At 36.3% G+C, this 26,664-nt stretch overlaps 1 protein-coding gene across 1 annotated transcript in view; it reads left to right on the forward strand.

The window, feature by feature from the left end:
• The first annotated feature begins 366 nt into the window (after nt 1-366).
• The window catches only part of LOC148941129 (protein obstructor-E-like), a 32,364-nt gene continuing 6,066 nt past the window's right edge, over nt 367-26,664 (forward strand). The window contains exons 1-3 of the mRNA XM_089104647.1: nt 367-463; nt 6,201-6,404; nt 16,055-16,249. Of these exons, the coding sequence (XP_088960773.1) occupies nt 421-463; nt 6,201-6,404; nt 16,055-16,249 (442 nt within the window). The 5' untranslated portion in view covers nt 367-420. The remainder of the gene's footprint in view (nt 464-6,200; nt 6,405-16,054; nt 16,250-26,664) is intronic.

Raw genomic sequence — 26,664 nt, forward strand, 5'->3', positions numbered from 1 at the left:
TGTAAAGTTTAGTTTCCAACAACCACCACCCCTTCCCCCACAAACCCTGCCCCTCCCCCTCAGAAAAATCCCAGATAAGGCCCTACTTCCTAGATGTTCATGAATTGGCGCTAATATCTCCTCCTTTAGTCGCCTGTTTCAATTAGCTTTGCTTTTTATTGCGCTTATTAACTTCTTTAATAATAAATGCTTTATTTCTCAGTATAGTTCCTCCCTTTTCTTGTTGTACAACTGGTTATTCCAGATTTGCGCAAAAATATTTTAAGTCCTCATCGGAAGAGGTGCTTCTTCTAGTTATGTTCTTCCAATGTCAATAATTAACCTTGAACGCCACTTTCACTAATATGCACCCAGAAATGCTGCCAGAGGTTTTGCACAATGAAGACGAGTCATTAAGTTACGTGTTATCGAACTGCGAGGATGAAATTGTATTGTGCTTTTTTAGTTGCTGCTGTAGCAACAGGTAAGCATTTTTATCTTAATTAACAAAGAACATACATCTAGATATACAATGGAGCAACGATACCAGTTGGGGGGAGGCAAGCACACATTAGATAATATTTCCTCATAGAGTTCTAAAACACCTTTTTTTTGTTTTTTTTTATCGAAAAAATTGAGCCCCCCGACTTAGATTTTCAAAAATATCTTCTGCATCTTCTTTTTAATTGAAAAGATGTTGTATTCCTTGCGTTTTCGTGAATTGGTGCCCCTGCAATGGAGTAAACTAATCCAGTGGCGTCGTTGAGTGGGGGGGGGGGCTGTCTCCCTCACCAATAAATTGGAAAAAAACTATATATATATATACATATATATATATATATATATATATATATATATATATATATATATATATATATATATATATATATATATATATATATATATATATATATATATATATATATATATATATATATATATATATATATATATATATATATATATATATATATATATATATATATATATATATATATATATATATATATCATAAAATTTGGTAGAGGGTGACTGGCTCCAGGAATCCTTCAATTGTTTTAATTTTTATTTCCAGTATTTAAATCTCCCAGTATAAAACTCCGATTCTCTTATTTGTCATTGAAATTCTTAATAAGCGCTGATAATAATAGTCAATATAAGCTCCAAATTCTAAATTTGCAAGCTCCAAATTCTGTTATTTGTAATTAAAACGCCTAACCAGCGATGAGAACATTTTATTCCTTGCGTTTTGGATACACATACTAATCCATAAAAGTGGAACTGCCACTATGTATTATACCATGCTGATTTCTTGCTATTTTCGCTTTTCTAAAACTTCTTTTAACCAGCTCAAAAAGAGAATTGACATAAATATGCTAAGAATTCCAGGATACAGTATATCCTGGTTTAGACAAAATTTTTAGACAAGAATTTTTTTTAGAATCCATTTTTTCTAACAAAGATACAAAGGGGAAGCTAATTTTTGAACTCTAGGAGTCAATTTTCCCTTCCAATTGGCATCCCTGGCAATTTTTAATTAATCTAATGTTTCTGCCGCAATGATGCCAAGAATTGTTCATATTTTCTGGATATTCTTTGTCAAACAATGCCTAACGGGGAAGTTAATAAATCTAACTTTATGCTCAAATACTTTCAAATCTGAAATGTGGTCGCTATTTAAATGTGTTTACATGTCATAATATAATGTTACACAATCCGTGGTAATACTTTGACTTATCTTGTATCTTTATTTAGACAACGCTATTGCGCTGCCAATTATTTTCGTTTCGGCTTTACGTGGCCCGCTGATATCAATGCTATTTATTAATGTAAATCAACGAACCCACAAACAAATATATTTAACAAAAGATCATAAATATTATTTCAATGAATCACGTATACTAAAAGTTTAGTACAACCAAATTAAATCTTACTGAGTCAAAATCCATACAAAATTATGAACGAATGAAAAGCACGATACCCGGGGCTATTATAATAGAACTTGGTTCAATTATGAAATTGAGCATAATGTCCTGGACGTGGGGGTTGGGGGATGTGGAGGGGGATGTGTACTGCAGCATTAGTGACGAATCTGGCTTATAAAATCCGAGTGTATACGACATTTCCCTTCGCCCACCCGAAGGCTTGTTTTTTGCTATTCTAATGTTGTCTGCAGCAGCTCATTGCTGACAATTTTAGTAAAAGCCAAGCACCAGCACTTATATTTATGATTGTTTAATGCGTGTTTATTGTTTATAATGTACTGCGTAATGTTTTTAAATTCATCAAGTAGATTCACCATATTTCACCATGTTTGTTAAATAATCACTTTTCTTTAAAAAAAAAAATTTTAAAACCGAAAAAATTTAAATGTTTTTACTTTGCACTTTGTTCTGGCCCAAGGCCAGAACAAAATTTGCGCTTTACTAAAAAAAATATAATTGTTTAACTTTTATAACTTTAATAAATCAAATAATATTAACATTTGATTACTAAATGTCAGTATATGTTTATTAAACTGAAAATATACATTCATTTGTATTTTTTCAGTAAAGTGCAAATTTTTTTCTGGCCTTGGGAAAACATAGGGGTTTTGCGCCCCTATGTTAATTTCTGCTCGTTTTGAGTTTGATTCGGTTAATTATTGTAATTTCTGTTCGTTTTGGGTTTCATTTATTTATGGATGATGATTTGTGGTAGTTTCACGCTTGGTAGATTATTTGATTTTATTTTTGCTAATTTCTTGTTTATTGGAGTTCTTTACTTTTCTTTGAAAAACTTATTTTATGCAAAAAAGTCTTTTAAATTAATTTCTGTTCGTTTTATACTGACATAGTCTTTTCAGGGAAAAAGAAAATATTACTTTAAATTTTTTCGTTTTTTAAGACTTTATAGTTTGGCCTGCAAAATTTTGATTGGATGTGTTTTGGAAAACGGTGGCGTGAGAGGGGCGTTAGTCGCTATCCAATCACTTTCAAATATTAAAAAAGGCACTAGTCCTTTCAATTTCCAATTGAATGAGGCTTTTTGAAGTTTCTACGACAACGCTTTCAATAAAACTGTATGTGACCCAGGGCATAACTTACAACCCTTGCCCTGAGGGCTTTGGGGTGAGGGGTTCTCATCCTTAAAGACCTAGTTTCCAAAACTTTCAACTACGTTGAGTAAAATGGCTATCTGAAAATTTGGATTGGATGTGTTTGGGGAAAAGGTGGGCGTGAGAGGGGGGTTAGTTGCCCTCAAATCACTTTCGACTATTAAAAAGGGTACTATTCCTTTGAATTTCAAATTGAATGAGCCCTTTTTCAAGCTTCTACGACAAAGATTTCAATAAAAACCTTATATGCCTCAAGGGGATTACTTATAATCCTTGCCCTGATGGTTGTGGGGGAGTGTCCTCCTCAAAAATATATTTCTATCTGGAAATCAACTACGCTAAACAAAATTGCTATTTCAAAATTTTATTGGATGTGTTTGGAGAAAACATGGGCGTGAGAGGGGGGTTAGTTGCCCTCCAATCTCTTTCTACTATTATAAAGGGTACTATCCCTTTGAATTTCAAATCGAATGAGCCCTTTTCCAAGTTACTACGACAAAGATTTCAATAAAAACCTTATATGTCTCCAGGGCATAATTTATAACCCTTGCCCTGAGGGTTGTGGGGGAGTGTCCTCCTCAAAAATATATTTTATATCTGGAAATCAACTACGCTGAACAAAATGGCTATCTCAAAATTTTGATTGGATGTGTTTGGGGGAATGATGGGCGTGGTGGAACTAGTTGCCCTCCAATCAGTTTCAACTATTAAAAAGGGCAGTAGCCCATTGAATTTACAATCGAATGAGCCTTTTTTGAAGTTTTTACGACAACACCTTCTATAAAAAACTTATATGCCCCCAGGGCATAACTTAAAACCCTTGGCATGAGGGTAGTGGGGGAGTGTCCTCCTCAAAAACATATTTTCTATCTGAAAATCAAATACGCTGAACAAAATGGCTATCACAAAATTTTGATTGGATGTGTTTTGGGGAAGAGGGGGGGTGGGGGGGGCGGGCTAGTTGCCCTTCAATCACTTTCGACTTTTAAAAAGGGTACTAGCCCTTTGAATTTCCAATAGAATGACCCTTTGTTGAAGTTTTACGACAACAACTTCTATAGAAATCTTATATACCCCCAGGGCATAACTTAAAACCCTTGCCCCGAGGGTTTTGGGGGAGTGTCCTCCTCAAAAACATATTTTCTATCTGGAAATCAACTACGCCGAACAAAATGTCTATCTCAAAATTTCTATTGGATGTGTTTAGGGGAATGATGGGCGTGGGGGGCTAGTTGCTCTCCAATCACTTTTGTCTATTAAAAAGGGCCCTAGAACTTCTAATCGAATGAACCCCTTTTGAAGTTCCTACGACGACCCCTTCCATATGAAGCGCCCTTCTCTAAAGGAAAAAAAACAATACATAGTACATTGTGCCAACATCGTTCTTATATGCACTCAGGGCATAGCTTAAAACCCTTGCCCTGAGGGTTGTGGAGGATTGTCCTCCTCAAAAACATATTTTATATCTGGAAATCAGCTCAGCTAAACAAAATGGCTATCTCGAAATTTTGATTGGATATGTTTGGGGGAATGATGGGCGTGGGGGGCTAGTTGCCCTCCAATCACTTTCGACTATTAAAAAGGGCACTAGCCCTTTGAATTTCCAATCAAATGAGCCTTTTTTTTAGTTTCTACGACAACGGCTTCTATAAAAACCTTACATGCCCCCAGGGCATAACTTAAAACCCTTGTCCTGAGGGTTGTGGGGGAGTTTCCTCCTCAGAAAGATATTATCTATCTGGAAATAAACTACGCTGAACAAAATAACTATCTCAAAATTTTATTGGATGTGTTTGGGGGAATGATGGGCGTGGGGGGGCAAGTTACCCTCCAAACACTTTCGACTATTAAAAAGAGTACTAGCCCTTCAAATTTCCAATCAAATGAGCCTATTTTGACGTTTCTACGACAACGCCTTCTATAAAAACCTTATATGCCCCCAGGGCATAACTTAGAACCCTTGCTCTGAGGGTTGTGGGGGAGTGTCCTCCTCAAAAAGATATTACCTATCTGGAAATAAACTACGCTGAACAAAATGGCCATCTCAAAATTTTGATTGGATGTGTTTGGGGGAATGCGGGGCGTGGGGGGGGGCTAGTTGCCCTCCAATCACTTTTGACTATTAAAAGGGGCACTAGCCACTCCAATTTCCAATTGAATGAGCCCTTTCTGAAGTTTCTACGACAACTCCTTCGATACGAAGTGCCCAGGTATGGATAAAAAAAAACAAAAAAAAACACATTGTGCCCACATCATTCTTTACTTAAGCAGCGCTAGCGCGCTGCCTATGATTCTAAATATATAAAATTCGTTAAGCTTATTGTTACCTATTAAAAGCTACGAGCCTGAGAAAATTTGCCTGATTATCAAAAGGAGTGGAAACCCTCCCCAAAAAGTCAAGGAATTTTAATGCAACTCGCACCAGCTGATGCAGCGTATCAGAGAACTGTAGAGGTATCAAGCTCCCATATGCAAGAAGGCGGAATTTTGTATGTTTTGCCAGAAGAAACATCCTGGATGCGGGTTTATTTGTTTGTTTGCATTTTTTTTTTCTTCCAAGGGGTGATCGTATCGAAGCAATGTTCCTAGAATATCGGTAGATGGTTCATTCGAACGAAGATTAAATTATCTATTGGGAAACTAGCCCCGTCTCCCACGCCCCTTTTTTCCTCCAAATTCATTTGATAAAAAATTTCAGACAGCCTTTTCGTTCAGCATAATTATAGAGCAATAACTAAGCTTCTGGGAATAACATGACCCTCCACAGTATCCCCCACAGGCCCTCCACAGGGAAAAGGTTACAGTATTTGTTACAGAAAATAAGTTACAGAATTTGCCCAAGGTTTACATCACAGTATATAAATAAAGTATATAAAAAAAATCCCTCTAGCCTATTAAAAATTAATCTTTGGATTTTTCATAAGAAAGAAAACAAGGATATACTCCGAGATTTTGGAAAATTCTTTTTCTGTATCTTCTCTTAAAAGAATTCCTTGCTCCCTCTCCGCCTTACATCTTCGTAAATTGATGCCACAATGTGTTTATTTCGTGAAAGCATGTGTTATGAACCTAATTTAAAGGAACCCAGTTCTCTAGATACCCTTTTGATTTACTATTTTTCCAGCAAGTGCACAATCGTTCACCTGTCCCGAACCAAACGGTTATTTCCCAGATTCGAAGCAGTGTGATAAATATTATACGTGTATAGATGGTGTTGCAACAGAGGAACTATGTCTAGATGGCTTACTCTTCAATGATAATGCAGTATGGACGAGGAACCCTTGCGATTACCCCATTGATGTGGACTGTGGAAGCAGAACAGTGACCCGTAAGATTCAGTTATGATTTTTTTAACTTAAAAAATTTGATTACAAATTAAAACATCTGTTGCATTCAAGATAAAAAAAAAATATCCGATGTTTATAAGCCTGATGAATATAAAAACTCTGATGTAAAATATCTGACAATAAAAAATCTGACAATTATAAGTTGAAAAATTTGATTATTCAAGTTAAAAAATCTGATGATTATAAGTCTGATGATTATAAAAAATCTGATCTAAAATATCTGATGATTTTAAGTTAAAAAATCCGATGCATTCAATTTAAAAAGGCTGATGATTTTAAGTTAAAATACCTGATGCATTCAAGTAAAAAAGTCTGATGATTATAAAAAGTCTGATGTAAAATATCTGACGATTTTAAGTTACAAAATCCGATGCATTCAAGTTAAAAAGTATGATGATAATAAAACATCTGATGCAAAATATGTGATGATTTTAAGTTAAAAGATCCAATGCATTCAAGTTAAAAAGTCTGATGATTATAAAAAATCTGATGTAAAATATCTGACGATTTTAAGTTAAAAAATCCGATGCATTCAAGTTAAAAAGTCTGATGATTATAAAAAACCTGATATAAAATATCTGATAATAAAAAAAAACCGATGATTATAAGCTAAAAAGTCTGATGCATTCAAGTTCATTTTAAAAATGCCACCAAATTACTTTTCAATACCATCTCCATGGCTTTCGTTCCTTCAAACATTTTCTAAAGCCTTCATCGTATATAAATAGCTAGTCCTTTCTTCAGCCGCGTAAAAAGTAATAGTCTATAGGTTGAGGTTTTAAATGTTATCTAACAGGCAAAAGGACAAAAATGGGAAAGCCATAGGGCCAAGAAGGCCATCTTGTCTTGTCTGTCTTTGTGAATTAATTATCAATATCAATTATGATTTCAACTGGCAATAAAAAAGGCATTTTAGACGAAGATTATTGCATATTTCTAAGTCATCTGAGTGATTTCTAGTAACTCAATTTTAGCCACTTTTATATACCAATCATAGAGTTTTTGGTAGTAAATTATAGGTAAGGAACACACCTGGCCAATAATAGACAAAACTCTAAAAAACAGACATTTGGAAATAAAGTGTGCACAAAAAAATGTCAATTACTGAATCCAAATGCTAAAAAGTGTTAAGTAAATTTGGATAATTTTTGAGAAAGAGGGGACCACCTCAAAAAAGTAACCCGATCCTGGTAAAAATTTTACCATCAAATTTTGGATGTCAAAGAACTCGTCAACAGAAGTTTGATTCCCGAACCAAGGAAATGCAAAATCTGGTATTTTTCGCCTCATTGTTGCATATATATTTGTTGGTTTGCTTGTTTGATGTTTTTTTTTTCAACCAGGGGTTGTATTGGTTAAGAGTGTTTTAGTCTTTTTATTAATATGAAATAAACCTATGGAAACGACTAGAATTTCAAATGAAAAACTCTATCGGTGATTTTGATTTGAAATGTGAGAATGGTATACTTTGTTGGAATTGGGATTGCTCAAAGTTTTTTTTTCTGTTAAACAATTGTAGGATCCTCAGAACAATCTCTTTTTTATGCAAATGAAGAACTATCTGTTTTTTATGCAAATGAAGATTGAATCTTGGATCTTTCTTCCACGCAAGGGAAAATTTGTCAAACAGAAATGTATGGTTTATTGTATTCTTTTTAGCTCTTTTGGTAGAAGATGTGTTATCTTGAAGTCGCTATACATTTAGAACATGGCTGCACCGGGTGAATATTGACAAGTATTTACAACAAATATACTTTGACTCATCTCTGCTGCTCTCTCCACCATGACCAGACTTAGCTGGTGGCTCTACCCCCAATGACTGAACAAGCAAAATTACCTCAGGAAATATGGTGCCATCTTCTGGACAAGTATTGCATACAAAAATAATAAACCGGCTGATAACCGATATTTCTTTCTCGATATCCGATAATGACACTGACCCTCATATCGGCCTCAGAACTATTTCTTTTTTTATGCAAATGGTTCATTCTCTAGGACCTAAGGCTCGTTGATAAAATCTAAGATAAAGGTGAATACATTGCTATGTTTTGAGTTGAACATGGAGAGTGGATGCAGTCCGGCATGATGGAGAAACTCTATGCCCTTCTCCTGGCTATATTCCTCTTAAAAAATGGGTATGGGGGCTGCTGGGATCGACCGGATTGTCAGAAAATTGAAAGATGCTAAGTGTCTTGTCGTAGCAAACATAATGTGAGATTGAAATTCAAAATAATTGTTTCAATAATAAGGATAAAAACAAAAGTATATTTCGGAAGGCAAACTCCGTGAAAATATTCTAAACATGATATTAAAGAATGTGATATGTATGAAACACATATCTATCAAGATATACAAAGAAGCATGATATGATAGTGTATTAGATATGATACTATATGCCCACGTAGAACCGACTGATAGAGATGGTAGTGACTCAGTTGGATTTTGCTTAAAACTACAGGAACAAATAAACAAGGTCCCAGGTGGAAATATGGTATTTTTATTAGGGGATTTTAGTCCCCAGGTCGGTAGAAATCGGGATAGATGGTATCTTATGGGCCTAAAATGGTCCATAAATTAACATGGTATTCACATGATAGTACGACAGCTAACCTTATTGATCATCTTATGGTAAACCGAAGACTGACAGGATCAATACAAGATACTAGGGTATATAGGAGTGCTATTATTTATGTTAAAAGTAAAGATCACCATCTAGTAGTGTTTAGGGTTAGTTCAAAGCTAAAATTTAGGAAGGTTTACTACCTTCCGGGAAGCTATGCCATTGGTAAACTCCAGGGTGAGAATTTTAGATAAACTGTTGAATTTAAAGTGGGAAGTTTAAATTTGACAATGCAGAAGATGGATTCAATAATTCAATAATTTTATGAAAATAATTTGTTAAGTTGGCAATGGTGTCTCAGGGAGGAAAGTTAAAAACGCAGCTAGAAATGCAAGTGAAAATGCTTTTTGTTTAGCAGAGAGGAGGATGGACTTGTACAAGAACTACTTGAGAGATAGACCATATGACATTCAACTGAATGTCAGGAAAAGGAGAAAGCATTAATATATAAATCATAGGCATCCTGTGTCGCAAGGTTGTCAAGCAAAGTGGGTAGCACAATAGGGAACTCCCAAGTATTACAAATTACTTAAATGTTACTTCTTTTTAGCTGTTTTTTTGTCAAGCAGGTATGCTAGATTACTTTTAGGGAGTGCCCTTGTCTAAACTTTAAAAAACAAAATTCTGTCCTGTTGAATCAAAAAAGTAAAATTCATGCTTTCTAATGATGTAAGTTTCATTAAATAAGGATATCTCTATCTCGGGCACAAAACGAGCAAAGTTAAACATTTTTTCTAAGATTTCCAGAGAAGAAGGTTTCTGTCTTTAGTTGTCTGTTGTTTATTCGGATCTCTTATCCAAGTTCAACAAGCTATGGCAAGACCGCTCAATGAAATCAATCAATCGAATAAAACTCAGTAACAGTTTTAGTGGGGGTTTTTTCGCCTGTAAGAATTAGTTCTTATAGTTCAGCTGTAAAAAGCTATAAAAGTGGGAATGATTTTCTACGTGATTTAGACGAAAAAAGACCAAGAAATTGAGATGGTACGATTTGCTTTTAAATTCTTATATTTTCCATATAATTCGCCCGTTTTTAACGATTCTCGTGTCTGCCTCCTCCCCCCTCAAAACAATAATCTATTTGAATATAGCCAGCCCGACTAACCAAAATCAAAATGAATCAGCACAACAATTTGCTTTTGCGATATAACATTTATATCCACAAAATTTCAAAACTCATTGCTTAAGGAAAAATATTTCGGCCAGGAATAGCTCTATTTATTATTTTGATCATTCTGAACAAAATGGCTATCTTGAATTTACGATCAAGAGCAGTGAGAGGCTAAAAGGATTCCCGGGGACAATGGGGCGTTGAAGGGGCTTTTGGCTGGCCTCACATCAGTTTTTTACCCTTAATAAGGGCACCAAGTGCTTCTAACTTGCGATCGAATGAATAGATCTAAGGTAACTATATCACATTGGCTATGAAATGCATCTGTAAGGCTTTCGGCTATTTTCTATGGGGCCTGACCACTGGAGCTTGAAGAATAATTCCGCCCCAAAAGGATTTTTTAAACCTCTCGACTGTTCTAATCAAAATACCTACCTTGAATTTCGGATTTCAAGCCATTTGATGTGCCAGGAGTGAATGAGTTGCTAAAACCGTCTGTTTTACATGTTTAGAAAAAAAAAACATGGGATACATCTCTTTATAAATCTAACGCTGATACGTTAATTAAGATTGTGAGTAATCAAACAATGCGTGGTAGTCAGAAGGACACCGACTTATTGTTAACACTCAATCTCAACGTGTTCTAAAATCCATTATTTTAGAAGTATACTTTTTGAAAGCTTTGTCCTTCAAAGCTTTGTTTTTTTTAACAAAATGAGTGGGTTGGAAAACCAAATATTTTGTCAACAGTTATATTTTAGAATTTGTACACATCATTTAAAATTATTAAGGGAGTAAAGCGTGCATTGAAGGATTTTATACTATTCAACCAGCATCGACTCGGAGCCGACCTGATGAGCAAAGAAGTGTTTGTGCGGAGAATTTTTGTCAATAATTTAAAGCAATAAACATAATTCTATAAGCTACCTGATAATTACGTTCGAAATCTACAATACAGCCTACATCTACAACCAGCTGTCTGACTAATCTACAATTACTGTAGATGTAAATGCAACGAAAATTGACCAAAGTTTGTTACAAACCCAACCGGAAAAGCAATGACACTTTTTTACTGTTTGGCAAACATTGACTATTTTTTTGTTAGACATTTCTTCTTATTAAACAGAGCTATGCTTCCACTATTCCTGAGTTTTCGGGGTTTTGAATTTCCTTCAAATGAAAATTGGGCTTTCCAGAATCTCTCCGAAAATTAATGTTCGTAAATGCACAAATTTTAGCATAAAGTAAAAATTCTTAATCTTTCCTAATGTTAATTTTCAGGAAGGTTTAGAGAATCAAATTTTCTTTCGGAGATATATGGAGAGACCCCGAAAATTGGGGGTTGTGGAGTCACTGTTCAGAACATAGATTGAATGTAGTCCTGTTCTTTGTGAGCGAATGTTCCAAATTTTCAGCCTGTGCCACTATAAGTTAAAACAGTCTAAGGCAATTTTTCTGTACCACTTCGCAGGCTCTCTGAGCCTGCGCAGGCTAAACCTCGCAGGCTCTCTGAGTAATTAAATAAAAAAAAAGTTTTTTCAACTGAAAGTAAGGAGCAACATTAAAAAATAAAACAAACAGAAATTATCATGTCCTCAATTGCCCCCTCCTCAGTACCTCGTTCTTTACGCTGAAGTTTGACTTTTGTTCTAATTATTTCAGAATAATACCTGAAACACAAGGGCCGTTTATTTAGAATAATAAGTTTTTTTAAAGCTCTAAAAATAAATTTAGCGCAAAGATCGAGGTATTTAGGAGGGGGCGACCCTCTCATATACGCAATAGTTTCTGTTCGTTTTAATTTTTAATGTTGCTCCTTACTTTCAGTTGAAAAAATTTGTTTTTTTCTATTTAATTTCGGATCGTTTTTTAGTTAATGCAGCTTTTATTTGCATAACAATTTTACTTTTCTTTTGCTAAATGGATGTCTACAAATTAACTTACGTAACTAACTTCTATATTCGTATATTTTTATTCTGGCAAAAAATACAAAGTTGCAGATTTTTGCAGATATGAGCTTGAAACCTATGTAATAGGGTTTTCTGATACGCTGAATCTGACGGTGTGATTCTCATTAAAATTCTTTTACTTGTAGGGGATGTTTCCCCCCTCTTAAAAATTCGAGTAAATTTTCCCAGGATCGTAGCCTTTTATGAGTAATACTAAAAATATTAAAATTTATATATTTTGAATCAAAACGATAAACAAATTCTTTTGATACATTTATTGACATCAAAATTCCGTTTTTAAAATTTTCGATTACTATTGAGCCGTATCGCTTGTTTTTTTTTATTGTTTTCTTTTATTACGTGTATGTTATTACGTATATGAGGGGGTTATCCCCGTAGTCAATACCACGCTTTTTAAGTTAAAATTTAAAAAAAAATTGGATTAAAAAAAATCTGAATCAACCAGGCATGTTAATTAGAATATATAAAATTTTTTAAATAAATAAAAAAACTGTAGTGTAAAGAGAGTGGCATTGACTTGGGGGAGAACCCCCTCACATACGTTATAAGTTCTGTTCGTTTTAAGTTCTAATATTCCTTCTTACATTTCAGTTGAAATGTAATTATTCCGTATATGAAAGGGGCTGTCCCCTCCTCAACACCTCGCTCTTTACGCTAAAGTTTTTTATTGTTTTAAAAAATAAAGTTGTGAGACAGAGTCAAACTTTAGCGTAAAGAGCGAGGTGTTGAGGAGGGGAGAGCCCCAAACCCCTGAATCACAAAGGCCGTTTAATTAGAATAGATAGCTCTATTGAAAGCACTAAAAAAAACTGCAGCGTAAAGAGCGAGGGATTGACTTGGGGGAGAACCCCCTCACATACGTTATAATTTCTGTTCGTTTTAAGTTCTAATATTCCTTCTTACATTTCAGTTGAAATGTAATTATTCCGTATATGAAAGGGGCTGTCCCTCCTCAACGCCTCTCTCTTTACGCTAAAGTTTTTTATTGTTTTAAAAAATAAAGTTGTGAGACAAAGTCAAACTTTAGCGTAAAGAGCGAGGCGTTGAGGTGGGGACAGCCCCTTTCATATACGGAATAATTTCTGTTCGTTTTAAGTTTTAATGTCGCTCCTTACTTTCAGTTTAAAAAACTTGTTTTTTTTACTTAATTTCTGATCGTTTTTTATTTAATGCAGCTTTTATTTGCATAAAAACTTTACTTTTCTTTTGCTAAATGGATGTCTTTACAAATTAACTTACGTAACTAACTTCTATATTCGTATATTTTTCTTCTGGCAAAAAATACAAAGTTGTAGATTTTTGCAGATATGAGCTTGAAACCTATGTAATAGGGTTTTCTGATACGCTGAATCTGACGGTGTGATTTTCATTAAAATTCTTTCACTTGTAGGGGATGTTTCCCCCTCTTTAAAAAATCGAGTAAATTTTCTCAGGCTCGTAGCCTTTGATGAGTAATACTAAACTTAATAAAATTTATATATTTAGAATCAGCATTATAAAAACATTCTTTTGATACATTTATTGACATCACAATTCCGTTTTTAAAAGTTTCGATTACTAATGAGCCGTATAGCTTGTTTTTTTATTGTTTTTTTTATTACGTATATGCTATTACGTATATAAGGGGGTTCTCCCCTTAGTCAATACCACACTCTTCACGTTAAAAGTTTAAAAAATTTTGAGTCACAAACCCCTGAATCACAAAGGCCTTTTAATTAGAATAGATAGCTCTTTTGAAAGCATTAAAAAAAAAACTGTAGTGTAACGAGCGAGGTATTGACTTGGGGGAGAACCCCCTCACATACGTTATAATTTCTGTTGGTTTTAACTTCTAATATTCCTTCTTACATTTCAGTTGAAAAAACTTGTTTTTTTTTATTTAATTTCTGATCGTTTTTTAAATAATGCTTGGAAATCCGGCGCCCCCTTCATAGAAATGTCCCTTACCCCAAAGAAACATCCTCCACGGAAATATTCTCCAGAGTAACCCCTCCTCTAGCCCCCCCCTCCAGAAAAAATCCTTCCTGAAAATGGTTATATACTTCCCAATAACCAATAAATAATGCTGGCAAGTCCGGCGCCCCCTTCATGGCAATTTCCCTTCCCCCATGAAAAATTCCTTCATGAATAGATCCTCCAACATAACCACCGACCCCCCCATCCCTCCCACTACCCGAAAAAAACCTCATGAAAACTTCTGTATACTTCCCAATAACCAATACTATATGTTAACATTGGGTAAAGTTCATAACTTTTAGCCCTCCCTCTGGGAACTTCGGGGGATTAAGTCATCCTAAAAGACATATTTATCATATTTTCGACCATGCTGAACAAAATGGCTATCTCAAAATTTTGATCGGGTGACTTTGGGAAAAAATAAGCGTGGGAGGGGGCCTAGTTGCCCTCTATTTTTTTTGGTCACTTAAAAAGGGCACTAGAACTTTTAATTTCCGTTCCAATGAGCCCTCCCACGAAATTCTAGGACCACTGGGTCAAGACGATCACCCCTGGGGAAAAAAAACAAAAAAAAAACAAACAAACAAATAAACACGCATCCGTAATCTTTCTTCTGGCAAAAAATGTAAAATTCCACATTTTCTTAGATAGGAGCTTAAAACCTCCACAGTAGGGTTCTCTGATACGCTGAATATGATGGTGTGATTTTCATTAAGGTTCTATAACTTTTAGGGGGTCTTTCCTCCTTTTTTTGAAAATCAGCCAAATTTTCTCAGGCGCGTAACTTTTGATGGGTAGCACTAAACTTGATGAAAGTTATATATTTGAAATCAGCATTGAAATATTATTCTGTTGATATATCTATTGGTATCAAAAACCCGTTTTCTAGAGTTTACCATCGGTTACAATTGAGCCGGGTCGCTCCTTACTTACAGTTCGTTACCACGAACTGTTTGATTCATTGTTATGAAGACTTTGTTTTTTTACCATTGTTACTGTTGTTACTGTAGAGTTTCGGTTACTATTCAACCGTATCGCCCATTACTTATAGTTCGTTACCACCAACTGTTCGACTTGACTATGTTTCAATGTCGGGAGGTTCATTAAATGCATCACACTGTCTTGGGGCTTCTTCAATCCTCATGTTCTTCCAGAATTCTCCGGAGATTTTGTTTTGTTTCAGTGATGTTGTATTGGTCTTTGGAATTTGTTTTTGGTCGGTTCTAGGCAATTACTTTGGCGAAAATAAAAGAAAAAAAGACGCCTCCCTATTACCCATTCAAATAAAAGATGATCTTTGCTTTTCGAAATGGGGGAACCAAAACCCTCAGTTGAGGATTTTCAACTATAATAAATCCGACGGTGAGTTTTTTATTTTGATCCGCCATCATTTTTGAGGAGTTTCAAGCTTAGTTTCGACAATTTTCTAGATTTTTTGGCATTACTTTTGCTTTTAAATTTAGCTCAAGTTTAATAGCTATGGAAAATAGTTGCCACTCCTGAATCAGTGTCAAATGACGATTCTTTTAGAATTGAAAATTTGATGAAAAATACTTGTTCTAATTTTGGTTACTACGGGATGTGGTCAAGGGCACATCCAGAATTTTTGGGGGATGGGGGTTTTACAATAGAAAACTCTATAAATCACATCGAAAATTTGTTTATATGCATTTTGTTACGTTTTTTTGAGTTGACAAAAATTCCAGGGGGTTCCAAACCCCCTACAATCACCCTGGATGCGGCCTGGGATGGGGTTCATTCTTTACTAGGCTAGAGCCATTGCTGTAACCACGATAACTGTATGCCAGTATTCAAGTGCGGGTTATTATTATTACATTTGTTTTCTTTGTTTTTCCTTTTTATATTTTTACCAAATGTTAATAATTACTTTCTAGTAGGCAAGCACTGCAAAATACGTAGTACCAATTAGCTAAAGACCATTCATACTGAACTTATGTATATCCTTTTATTCAGAACCGCCTCAGTCAACCGAATTATGTCCCCATGCTTGGGGTATTTATTTTACTGGAGACAAAGCAAACTGTGGCACTTTTAGGAATTGTGTTGGAGGTGTTGCGCACGAATTCAATTGTCCAGAAGGTTTGGCTTTTAATGAACAGTCCTTGAGATGTGATTGGCCGGAACAGACTGAAAGTTGTGATGCCGCAGGTAAAGTTGTCTTTACATCACTTGCCCAAGTTTTTTGTAGAAAACGATTACTTTCTTTTAATGAAAAGTCCTTTGGCTTGAACAAGTGCAGCTTTTAGCTAAAGCTGTGATGCTGCACCTAAAGCCGTTTCCACTTTCTTTGCCTAAGTTCTTGGAGAAAAATTCATATTAAAAAATTTATATTAAAGACAGTATATTTCTAGTTTCCAAATCATTGGCACCCTGGTTCCAGAAGCCAATTATCATTAAATGATAATTAATTATTTATTATTATTTGCTTTCCAAGATATCAGATAATGAAAATAGATTCGTCAGTTGTTCGTGTTGTAAGCAGAGAAAGAACTAAAATGAGCTTATCCTTTTACTTATCCTTTTCTAGGCATATAAAGGGTTGAATCATAGGCAGTGCAATAGCGATTCTTAAGTAAGGAGCAATAAGGTTCAATGTATCATCATAATTCTTTTTTCCACGTCGCATTTTTTTTTGTTTTTTTTTCATCATGTCCTGAGCAAACATGTGATTCGGAAATGACTGTCCAATTGTCCGTCTCAATCTGTTCTTTTAATATCGATGGCACGAAAGATAAAGATGGCTCATTAAATCAAAAAATGAATGATTTTGACATTTTGTTCTTGCAAGAACACTTACTTCCCGCCATCTCCGTTAACTCTCTACGAAGAAGTAGCCACCATATTGTCTTTACCACGAATGCCTGAAAAACAAAAGGCAGACCTTCCGGGGACCTAACATGTGTTATCGAACTATTAGCCACTCCTTGTTCGCTTGTTTTATTTCCTTCTTCTGATAATATTGAGGCATAACGACATGGTCACCATGTATTTATAAATATATATCATCCCTACAATCAGAAACATCTAGCTTCACTTACTGGGTGGGCGGAAAGTAACTCCCTATTTTAAGTTACTTATAAGTTGTATATAATTTGTTGCTGCTTGTGGACTCACCCGCTACACAGTGCGAACTGTGCTCAAGAAAGAGTTGAACTGGCGTGCGTGGAAGCCGCACTACTGCCAATCACTCTCAGATGAGGACTGTGACATTCGCATGGAGTTCGGAGAAATCATGCTGGCTTGGCATGAAGAGTGGCCCCATCTCTTCCGCAACATCCTCTGGACTGATGAGGCTGTGTTTCACGTCGGAGGCTTTGTCAACCGTCACAACTGCCACTACTGGGCAGGAGAGGATCCTATGATGACAGTTGAAAAACAGCAAAATCGACCCAAAGTAACGGTGTGGTGTGGTATCACCTCAGATCAGGTTGTGGGCCCATTTCTTCTGCGCAACACCATGAATGCTGAACAATACCATGATATGTTGCGTGATAGAGTCTGGCCAGTTGTCAGCACATGGGAGAACATCGACGAGTGGATATTAATGCAAGATGGCGCCCCACCACACTTTGCTCTTGTTGTCCGTGAATGGCTGGATGCTCGCTTTCCGGGGCGTTGGTTGGGACGTCGTGGTCCACATGAATGGCCATCCAGGAGCCCGGATTTGACACCCTGCGACTTTTTTCTTTGGGGTTGGGTAAAGGAAAAAGTCTACCGCTCCAAACCAAAGACACTCGAAGAACTGGAGGATCGAATTAAGGGAGTCATGTCCACCATCCCAGCGGAGTTTCTGAGAAAGTCAGTGGATGCCATTCCTGAACGTTTGCAGCAGCTAGTGGAAAGATCTGAGGCACATACTGAATTTTAGAGATAAATTACCATTTATGCCTACCCTGTATGATTAATTTTTTTGAGAATAAATAAATATAATGTACATTGTTTTATAAATCAAAATAGGGAGTTACTTTCCGCCCACCTTTCCTGTTCTGTCGTTAATGTTGACGAAAATGAACGCAATTTTGACAACCTTCTCCTTTCCTTTACTGTGACAATAACTACCGATCCATCTTATTAACCTTGTGATGCTAATAAAAAATGGTTTATAAAACGTGAGTGGAGCAAAGCCAATTGGCCCCTCTATATTCCTACCCTAATAGCACTGTTGTCCTGTGTCAAGATCCCTTTTAATCTATTGTACACCAGTGTTTTTTCGCCACAAGCCAGAGTGCAACTGAATGTTAATTACCTTCACTTAGTTAAGTGCATGAAACAAGCTGAGAATGTAGTTGTTCCCCTTGTCCGGGTTAAACTCAAAACTCCAAGTCCAATTTGGAAAGAAGACCCGGGTCTTAAAGCCGTCAAATATCGTGCTAAACTCTGGCTTTGCATCTGGATTGGGTGTGGGTGGCCCTTGCAAGGCCAAGTGGTTGATATAAAGAGTAAGACAAAAGCGGAGTTTAAATAGTATCTTTTTTTGGTTCGATATAATGGTGCTGAGTTCCCTAAAAGTGCAGTACAATGGAAAGAAGTCATTAATACATCTAAAGTTGATTCATTAGGGACCAGTGATGTTATCCCAGATTCGTCTTGGCTTGGGCATCATAAAAATATTTTCTGTAAGATTGAGTATAGTGTTCATTATCATTTTCAGGGCTTAATTTCTAAATTTTTGCCACCTAAAGTTTTGCAACGTCATGTTATTCCCGTCTCAACAAAAAGTATTGTTAATTGTATGCTTAAACTTAAGTCTAAATCAAGTGATCTTGATGGGATTAGCGCTCACAATTTACGTTGTGATTGTCCGGCATAAGTCGCTCAGCTCCAGTTACTTTTTCAGTTCTGTTTATCTTTGTCAATGGTGCCTGATTCCTTCCTTTGCGGAACGGTCTCTTCGATTCTTAAAGGCGGTAGAGACCCTTTTGATTGCAGTTGATATAGGCCCATCCCTGTTGCTTGCAATATTAGTAAGGTTTTTGATTATGTTCTGCTCCCATATATTATTGAACGAACTGCAAAAGACTCTAACCAGTTTGGATTTCAACCTCGTATTGGGTTTCAACATGCGCATAAGGTTTTAGCTTCAACTCTTTATGATGCCCAGTCTAAAGGTTATGAATTACTTATTTGCGCTTTGGATTTATCTAAAGCCTTCGATAGTACTTGCCATGCACAAATGTGGCTCTCTTTGTCAGAGTTTGGAGTGAACCCTTCTGTCATACATGTACTTAAATTTTGGTATAGTAATTCGTTTCTTCGTTTAAAATCTGGTACAGAGTACTGCGGTAATATACCAGTTCAATCTGGAGTACGACAGGATGGGGTGCTATCACCTTATCTAATTAATGCTTGCATTCAAAATGTGTCGTTAGGAATCAAGCCTTCGTATTTTTATAATTTATCTGATGTGTCTTATATTGCGTATGCGGACGACCTGCTAGTTTTAAGCTGAACCAAGTCTATTTTGACATTATCGGTGCAACATATTTCTATGATGTTTCGGGATGTTGGGCTGTTTTTGAATTTTGATGAATGCGAATATTTAGTTTTCAATCCTAAATCATCTGCTCATAATTTGTCCTGTGGATCCTCAGTAATTCGCAATATTGCGAGTTTACGGTGGTTAGGAATTAGTATTTGTTCTACATTCGCTTTTTTGCGACTTCAAGTTTTGAGAGATGTAAAAGAAAAGTTGAAGATCGGATATGCGAAAATTGTACCTAACCGTGCAAAATATTCACGCCGAGCTATAGCTAAAATGTATTCCACATATTGTGACCATTCTGTCTTGTTTTTTAGTGGAATGTATTTGTTATTGAATAAGAATGATTTGCGCCAGATTCGTATCGCATATCGTAATACACGTATTATTGAGAAGTATGGTGCTACCAACATTATCCAATCGTTTGAATTGCCTAGTAATAATTTGACAAGAAATGCCTTTGTGTCCCTAGGCCCAAACCATATTATTATCCGTGTGTTTTTGTCAGTGATTAAGGTTTAAGTTATCTTTGTTTCTGTGTATTTGATTTTTTTTTCCTTTTTAGTGTACTTTACTCCGTTTGTTTTGTATAAAAGTGGGCTATAAATAAATTATTATTATTGTATGAAAGAAATTATCGTAGGAATTTTTAAAAAAGGGCTCATTTGTTTGGAAATTGTAAGTTCTAGTGCCCTAGAAAGCTATGCAAGTTGCCGAATATTAACATTTTGTTTTCGCCATTGGGAAAGTGGAAGTGTTCAATCCTTGTTCTCCAAAAAGGCAAAGGGTATTACTAGGCTAAAGCCGCAAGGGTATTACCATGGGCGTAGGGAAAGGGGGGCAGGGGAGGGCAGCTGCCCCCTCCCCCCTATCTATTTTCCACTTTCTATTTTCGACTATGCTGAACAAAATGGCTATCTCAAAATTTTGATCTGGTGACTTTGGGAAAAAATAAGCATGAGAGGGGGCCTAGTTGCACTCAAATTTTTTGTCAATTAAAAAGGGCACTAGAACTTTTAATTTCCGTTCCAATGAGCCCTCCCACGATATTCTAGGACCACTGGGTCGATACGATCACCCCTGGGGAAAAAAAACAAACAAACAAACAAACAAACAAATAAACACGCATCCGTAATCTTTCTTCTGGCGAAAAATGTAAAATTCCACATTTTTGTAGATAGGAGCTTAAAAACTCTACAGTAGGGTTCTCTGATACGCTGAATATGATGGTGTGATTTTCATTAAGGTTTCATAACTTTTAGGGGGTCTTTCCTCCTTTTTTTGAAAATCAGCCAAATTTTCTCAGGTGCGTAATTTTTGATGGATAGCACTAGACTAGATGAAAATTGTATATTTGAAATCAGCATTGAAATATTATTCTGTTGATATATCTATTGGTATCAAAAACCCGTTTTCTAGAGTTTACCATCGGTTACCATTGAGCCGGGTCGCTCCTTACTTACAGTTCGTTACCACGAACTGTTTGATTCATTGTTATGAAGACTTTGTTTTTTTACCATTGTTACTGTTGTTACTGTAGAGTTTCGGTTACTATTCAACCGTATCGCCCATTACTTATAGTTCGTTACCACCAACTGTTCGACTTGACTATGTTTCAATGTCGGGAGGTTCATTAAATGCATCACACTGTCTTGGGGCTTCTTCAATCCTCATGTTCTTCCAGAATTCTCCGGAGATTTTGTTTTGTTTCAGTGATGTTGTATTGGTCTTTGGAATTTGTTTTTGGTCGGTTCTAGGCAATTACTTTGGCGAAAATAAAAGAAAAAAAGACGCCTCCCTATTACCCATTCAAATAAAAGATGATCTTTGCTTTTCGAAATGGGGGAACCAAAACCCTCAGTTGAGGATTTTCAACTATAATAAATCCGACGGTGAGTTTTTTATTTTGATCCGCCATCATTTTTGAGGAGTTTCAAGCTTAGTTTCGACAATTTTCTAGATTTTTTGGCATTACTTTTGCTTTTAAATTTAGCTCAAGTTTAATAGCTATGGAAAATAGTTGCCACTCCTGAATCAGTGTCAAATGACGATTCTTTTAGAATTGAAAATTTGATGAAAAATACTTGTTCTAATTTTGGTTACTACGGGATGTGGTCAAGGGCACATCCAGAATTTTTGGGGGATGGGGGTTTTACAATAGAAAACTCTATAAATCACATCGAAAATTTGTTTATATGCATTTTGTTACGTTTTTTTGAGTTGACAAAAATTCCAGGGGGTTCCAAACCCCCTACAATCACCCTGGATGCGGCCTGGGATGGGGTTCATTCTTTACTAGGCTAGAGCCATTGCTGTAACCACGATAACTGTATGCCAGTATTCAAGTGCGGGTTATTATTATTACATTTGTTTTCTTTGTTTTTCCTTTTTATATTTTTACCAAATGTTAATAATTACTTTCTAGTAGGCAAGCACTGCAAAATACGTAGTACCAATTAGCTAAAGACCATTCATACTGAACTTATGTATATCCTTTTATTCAGAACCGCCTCAGTCAACCGAATTATGTCCCCATGCTTGGGGTATTTATTTTACTGGAGACAAAGCAAACTGTGGCACTTTTAGGAATTGTGTTGGAGGTGTTGCGCACGAATTCAATTGTCCAGAAGGTTTGGCTTTTAATGAACAGTCCTTGAGATGTGATTGGCCGGAACAGACTGAAAGTTGTGATGCCGCAGGTAAAGTTGTCTTTACATCACTTGCCCAAGTTTTTTGTAGAAAACGATTACTTTCTTTTAATGAAAAGTCCTTTGGCTTGAACAAGTGCAGCTTTTAGCTAAAGCTGTGATGCTGCACCTAAAGCCGTTTCCACTTTCTTTGCCTAAGTTCTTGGAGAAAAATTCATATTAAAAAATTTATATTAAAGACAGTATATTTCTAGTTTCCAAATCATTGGCACCCTGGTTCCAGAAGCCAATTATCATTAAATGATAATTAATTATTTATTATTATTTGCTTTCCAAGATATCAGATAATGAAAATAGATTCGTCAGTTGTTCGTGTTGTAAGCAGAGAAAGAACTAAAATGAGCTTATCCTTTTACTTATCCTTTTCTAGGCATATAAAGGGTTGAATCATAGGCAGTGCAATAGCGATTCTTAAGTAAGGAGCAATAAGGTTCAATGTATCATCATAATTCTTTTTTCCACGTCGCATTGTTTTTTTTTTTTTTGCATCATGTCCTGAGCAAACATGTGATTCGGAAATGACTGTCCAATTGTCCGTCTCAATCTGTTCTTTTAATATCGATGGCACGAAAGATAAAGATGGCTCATTAAATAAAAAAATGAATGATTTTGACATTTTTTTCTTGCAAGAATATTTACTTCCCGCCATCTCCGTTAACTCTCTACGAAGAAGTAGCCACCATATTGTCTTTACCACGAATGCCCGAAAAAAAAAAGGTAAACCTTCCGGGGGCCTAGCACGTTTTATCAAATGATTAGCCACTCCTTTGTCGCTTGTCTTATTTCATTCTCCTGATAATATTATGGCAAAACGACTTGGTCACCATGTATTTATTAATATATATCATCCTTGCAATCAGAAACGTCTAGCTTCACTTACAGGGTGGGCGGAAAGTAACTCCCTATTTTAAGTTACTTATAAGTTGTATATAATTTGTTGCTGCTTGTGGACTCACCCGCTACACAGTGCGAACTGTGCTCAAGAAAGAGTTGAACTGACGTGCGTGGAAGCCGCACTACTGCCAATCACTCTCGGATGAGGACTATGACAGTCGCATAGACTTTGGAGAAATCATGCTGGCTAGGAATTAAGAGTGTCCCCATCTCTTCCACAACATCCCCTGGACTGATGAGGCTGTTTCACTTCAGAGATTTCACCAACCGTCATAACTGCCACTACTGGGCCAGCGAGGATCCTATGATGACAGTTGAAAAACAGCAAAATCGACCCAAAGTAACGGTGTCGTGTGGTATCACCTCAGATCAGCTTGTGGGCCCATTTCTTCTGCGCAACACCATGAATGCTGAACAATACCATGATATGTTGCGTGATAGAGTCTGGCCAGTTGTCAGCACATGGGAGAACATCGACGAGTGGATATTAATGCAAGATGGCGCCCCACCACACTTTGCTCTTGTTGTCCGCGAATGGCTGGATGCTCGCTTTTCGGGGCGTTGGTTGGGACGTCGTGGTCCACATGAATGGCCATCCAGGAGCCCTGATTTGACACCCTGCGACTTTTTTCTTTGGGGTTGGGTAAAGGAAAAAGTCTACCGCTCCAAACCAAAGACACTCGAAGAACTGGAGGATCGAATTAAGGGAGTCATGTCCACCATCCCAGCGGAGTTTCTGAGAAAGTCAGTGGATGCCATTCCTGAACGTTTGCAGCAGCTGGTGGAAAGATCTGGGGCACATATTGAATTTTAGAGATAAATTACCATTTATGCCTACCCTGTATGATTAATTTTTTTGAGAATAAATAAATATAATGTACATTGTTTTATAAATCAAAATAGGGAGTTACTTTCCGCCCACCTTTCCTGTTCTGTCGTTAATGTTGACGAAGACGAGCGCAACTTTAACCACCTTCTCTGTTCCTTTACAGTGAAATTAACTACCGATTCATCTACTTATCCTTGTAATACTTATAAAAAATGGTTTATAAAACATGAGTGAAGTACAGCCAATTGGCCCTTATATATTCACACCGTAAAAGCTCTAATGTCCTGTATCAAGATCCCTTTTAATCTATTGTACACCAGTGTTTTTTCGCCACAAGCCAGAGTGCAACTGAATGTTAATTACCTTCACTTAGTTAAGTGCATGAAACAAGCTGAGAATGTAGTTGTTCCCCTTGTCCGGGTTAAACTCAAAACTCGAAGTCCAATTTGGAAAGAAGACCCGGGTCTTAAAGCCGTCAAAAATCGTGCTAAACCCTGGCTTCGCATCTGGATTGCGTGTGGGTGGCCCTTGCGAGGCCAAGTGTTTGATATAAAGAGTAAGACAAAAGCGGAGTTTAAATAGTATCTTTTTTTGGTTCGATATAATGGTGCTGAGTTCCCTAAAACTGCAGTACAATGGAAAGAAGTCATTAATACGTCTAAATTTGATTCATTAGGGACTAGTGATGTTATCGCAGATTTGTCTTGGCTTGGGCATTATAAAAGTATTTTTTGTAAGATTGAGTATAGTGTTCATTATCATTTTCAGTGCTTCATTTCTAAATATTTGCCACCTAAAGTTTTGCAACGTCATGTTATTCCCGTCTCAACAAAAAGTATTGTTAATTGTATGCTTAAACTTAAGTCTAAATCAAGTGATCTTGATGGGATTAGCGCTCACAATTTACGTTGTGATTGTCCGGCATAAGTCGCTCAGCTCCAGTTACTTTTTCAGTTCTGTTTATCTTTGTCAATGGTGCCTGATTCCTTCCTTTGCAGAACGGTCTCTTCGATTCTTAAACGCGGAAGAGACCCTTTTGATTGCAGTTCATATAGGCCTATCACTGTTGCTTGCAATATTAGTAAGGTTTTTTGAATATGTTCTGTTCCCATATATTATTGAACGAACTGCGAAAGACTCTAACCAATTTGGATTTCAACCTCGTATTGGGTGTCAACGTGCGCATAAGGTTTTAGCTTCAACTCTTTATGATGCCCAGTCTAAAGGTTATGAATTACATATTTGCGCTTTGGATTTATCTAAAGCCTTCGATAGTACTTGCCATGCACAAATGTGGCTCTCTTTGTCAGAGTTTGGAGTGAACCCTTCTGTCATACATGTACTTAAATTTTGGTATAGTAATTCGTTTCTTCGTTTAAAATATGGTACAGAGTACTGTGGTATTATACCAGTTCAATCTGGAGTACGACAGGGTGGGGTGCTATCACCTTATCTAATTAATGCTTGCATTCAAAATGTGTCGTTAGGAATCAAGCCTTCGTATTTTTATAATTTATCTGATGTGTCTTATATTGCGTATGCGGACGACCTGCTAGTTTTAAGCTGAACCAAGTCTATTTTGACATTATCGGTGCAACATATTTCTATGATGTTTCGGGATGTTGGGCTGTTTTTGAATTTTGATGAATGCGAATATTTAGTTTTCAATCCTAAATCATCTGCTCATAATTTGTCCTGTGGATCCTCAGTAATTCGCAATATTGCGAGTTTACGGTGGTTAGGAATTAGTATTTGTTCTACATTCGCTTTTTTGCGACTTCAAGTTTTGAGAGATGTAAAAGAAAAGTTGAAGATCGGATATGCGAAAATTGTACCTAACCGTGCAAAATATTCACGGCGAGCTATAGCTAAAATGTATTCCACATATTGTGATCATTTTGTCTTGTTTTTAAGTGGAATGTATTTGTTATTGAATAAGAATGATTTGCGCCAGATTCGTATCGCATATCGTAATACACGTATTATTGAGAAGTATGGTGCTACCAACATTATCCAATCGTTTGAATTGCCTAGTAATAATTTGACAAGAAATGCCTTTGTGTCCCTAGGCCCAAACCATATTATTATCCGTGTGTTTTTGTCAGTGATTAAGGTTTAAGTTATCTTTGTTTCTGTGTATTTGATTTTTTTTCCTTTTTAGTGTACTTTACTCCGCTTGTTTTGTATAAAAGTGGGCTATAAATAAATTATTATTATTGTATGAAAGAAATTATCGTAGGAATTTTTAAAAAAGGGCTCATTTGTTTGGAAATTGTAAGTTCTAGTGCCCTAGAAAGCTATGCAAGTTGCCGAATATTAACATTTTGTTTTCGCCATTGGGAAAGTGGAAGTGTTCAATCCTTGTTCTCCAAAAAGGCAAAGGGTATTACTAGGCTAAAGCCGCAAGGGTATTACCATGGGCGTAGGGAAAGGGGGGCAGGGGAGGGCAGCTGCCCCCTCCCCCCTAGAACTTCAAATTTACGCTAGATATTAACGAGAACTTTTCGTATGTTGGAATCTTTTGTTGGATGTTACCTGGTAGATTGTTAAAAACGCTGGAAACAAACAGAAATTTCCAAATATCGTTTGCGATATCAACATTTACGTTTCGATCTTCAATATTGATTCTCGGTCCGATATATAGATAGGAGAC

This window comes from Artemia sp. Qi Xiang Cuo, chromosome 18 (assembly GCF_049724085.1).
Source record: "Artemia sp. Qi Xiang Cuo chromosome 18, ASM4972408v1, whole genome shotgun sequence".
Lineage (NCBI taxonomy): Eukaryota > Metazoa > Arthropoda > Branchiopoda > Anostraca > Artemiidae > Artemia > Artemia sp. Qi Xiang Cuo.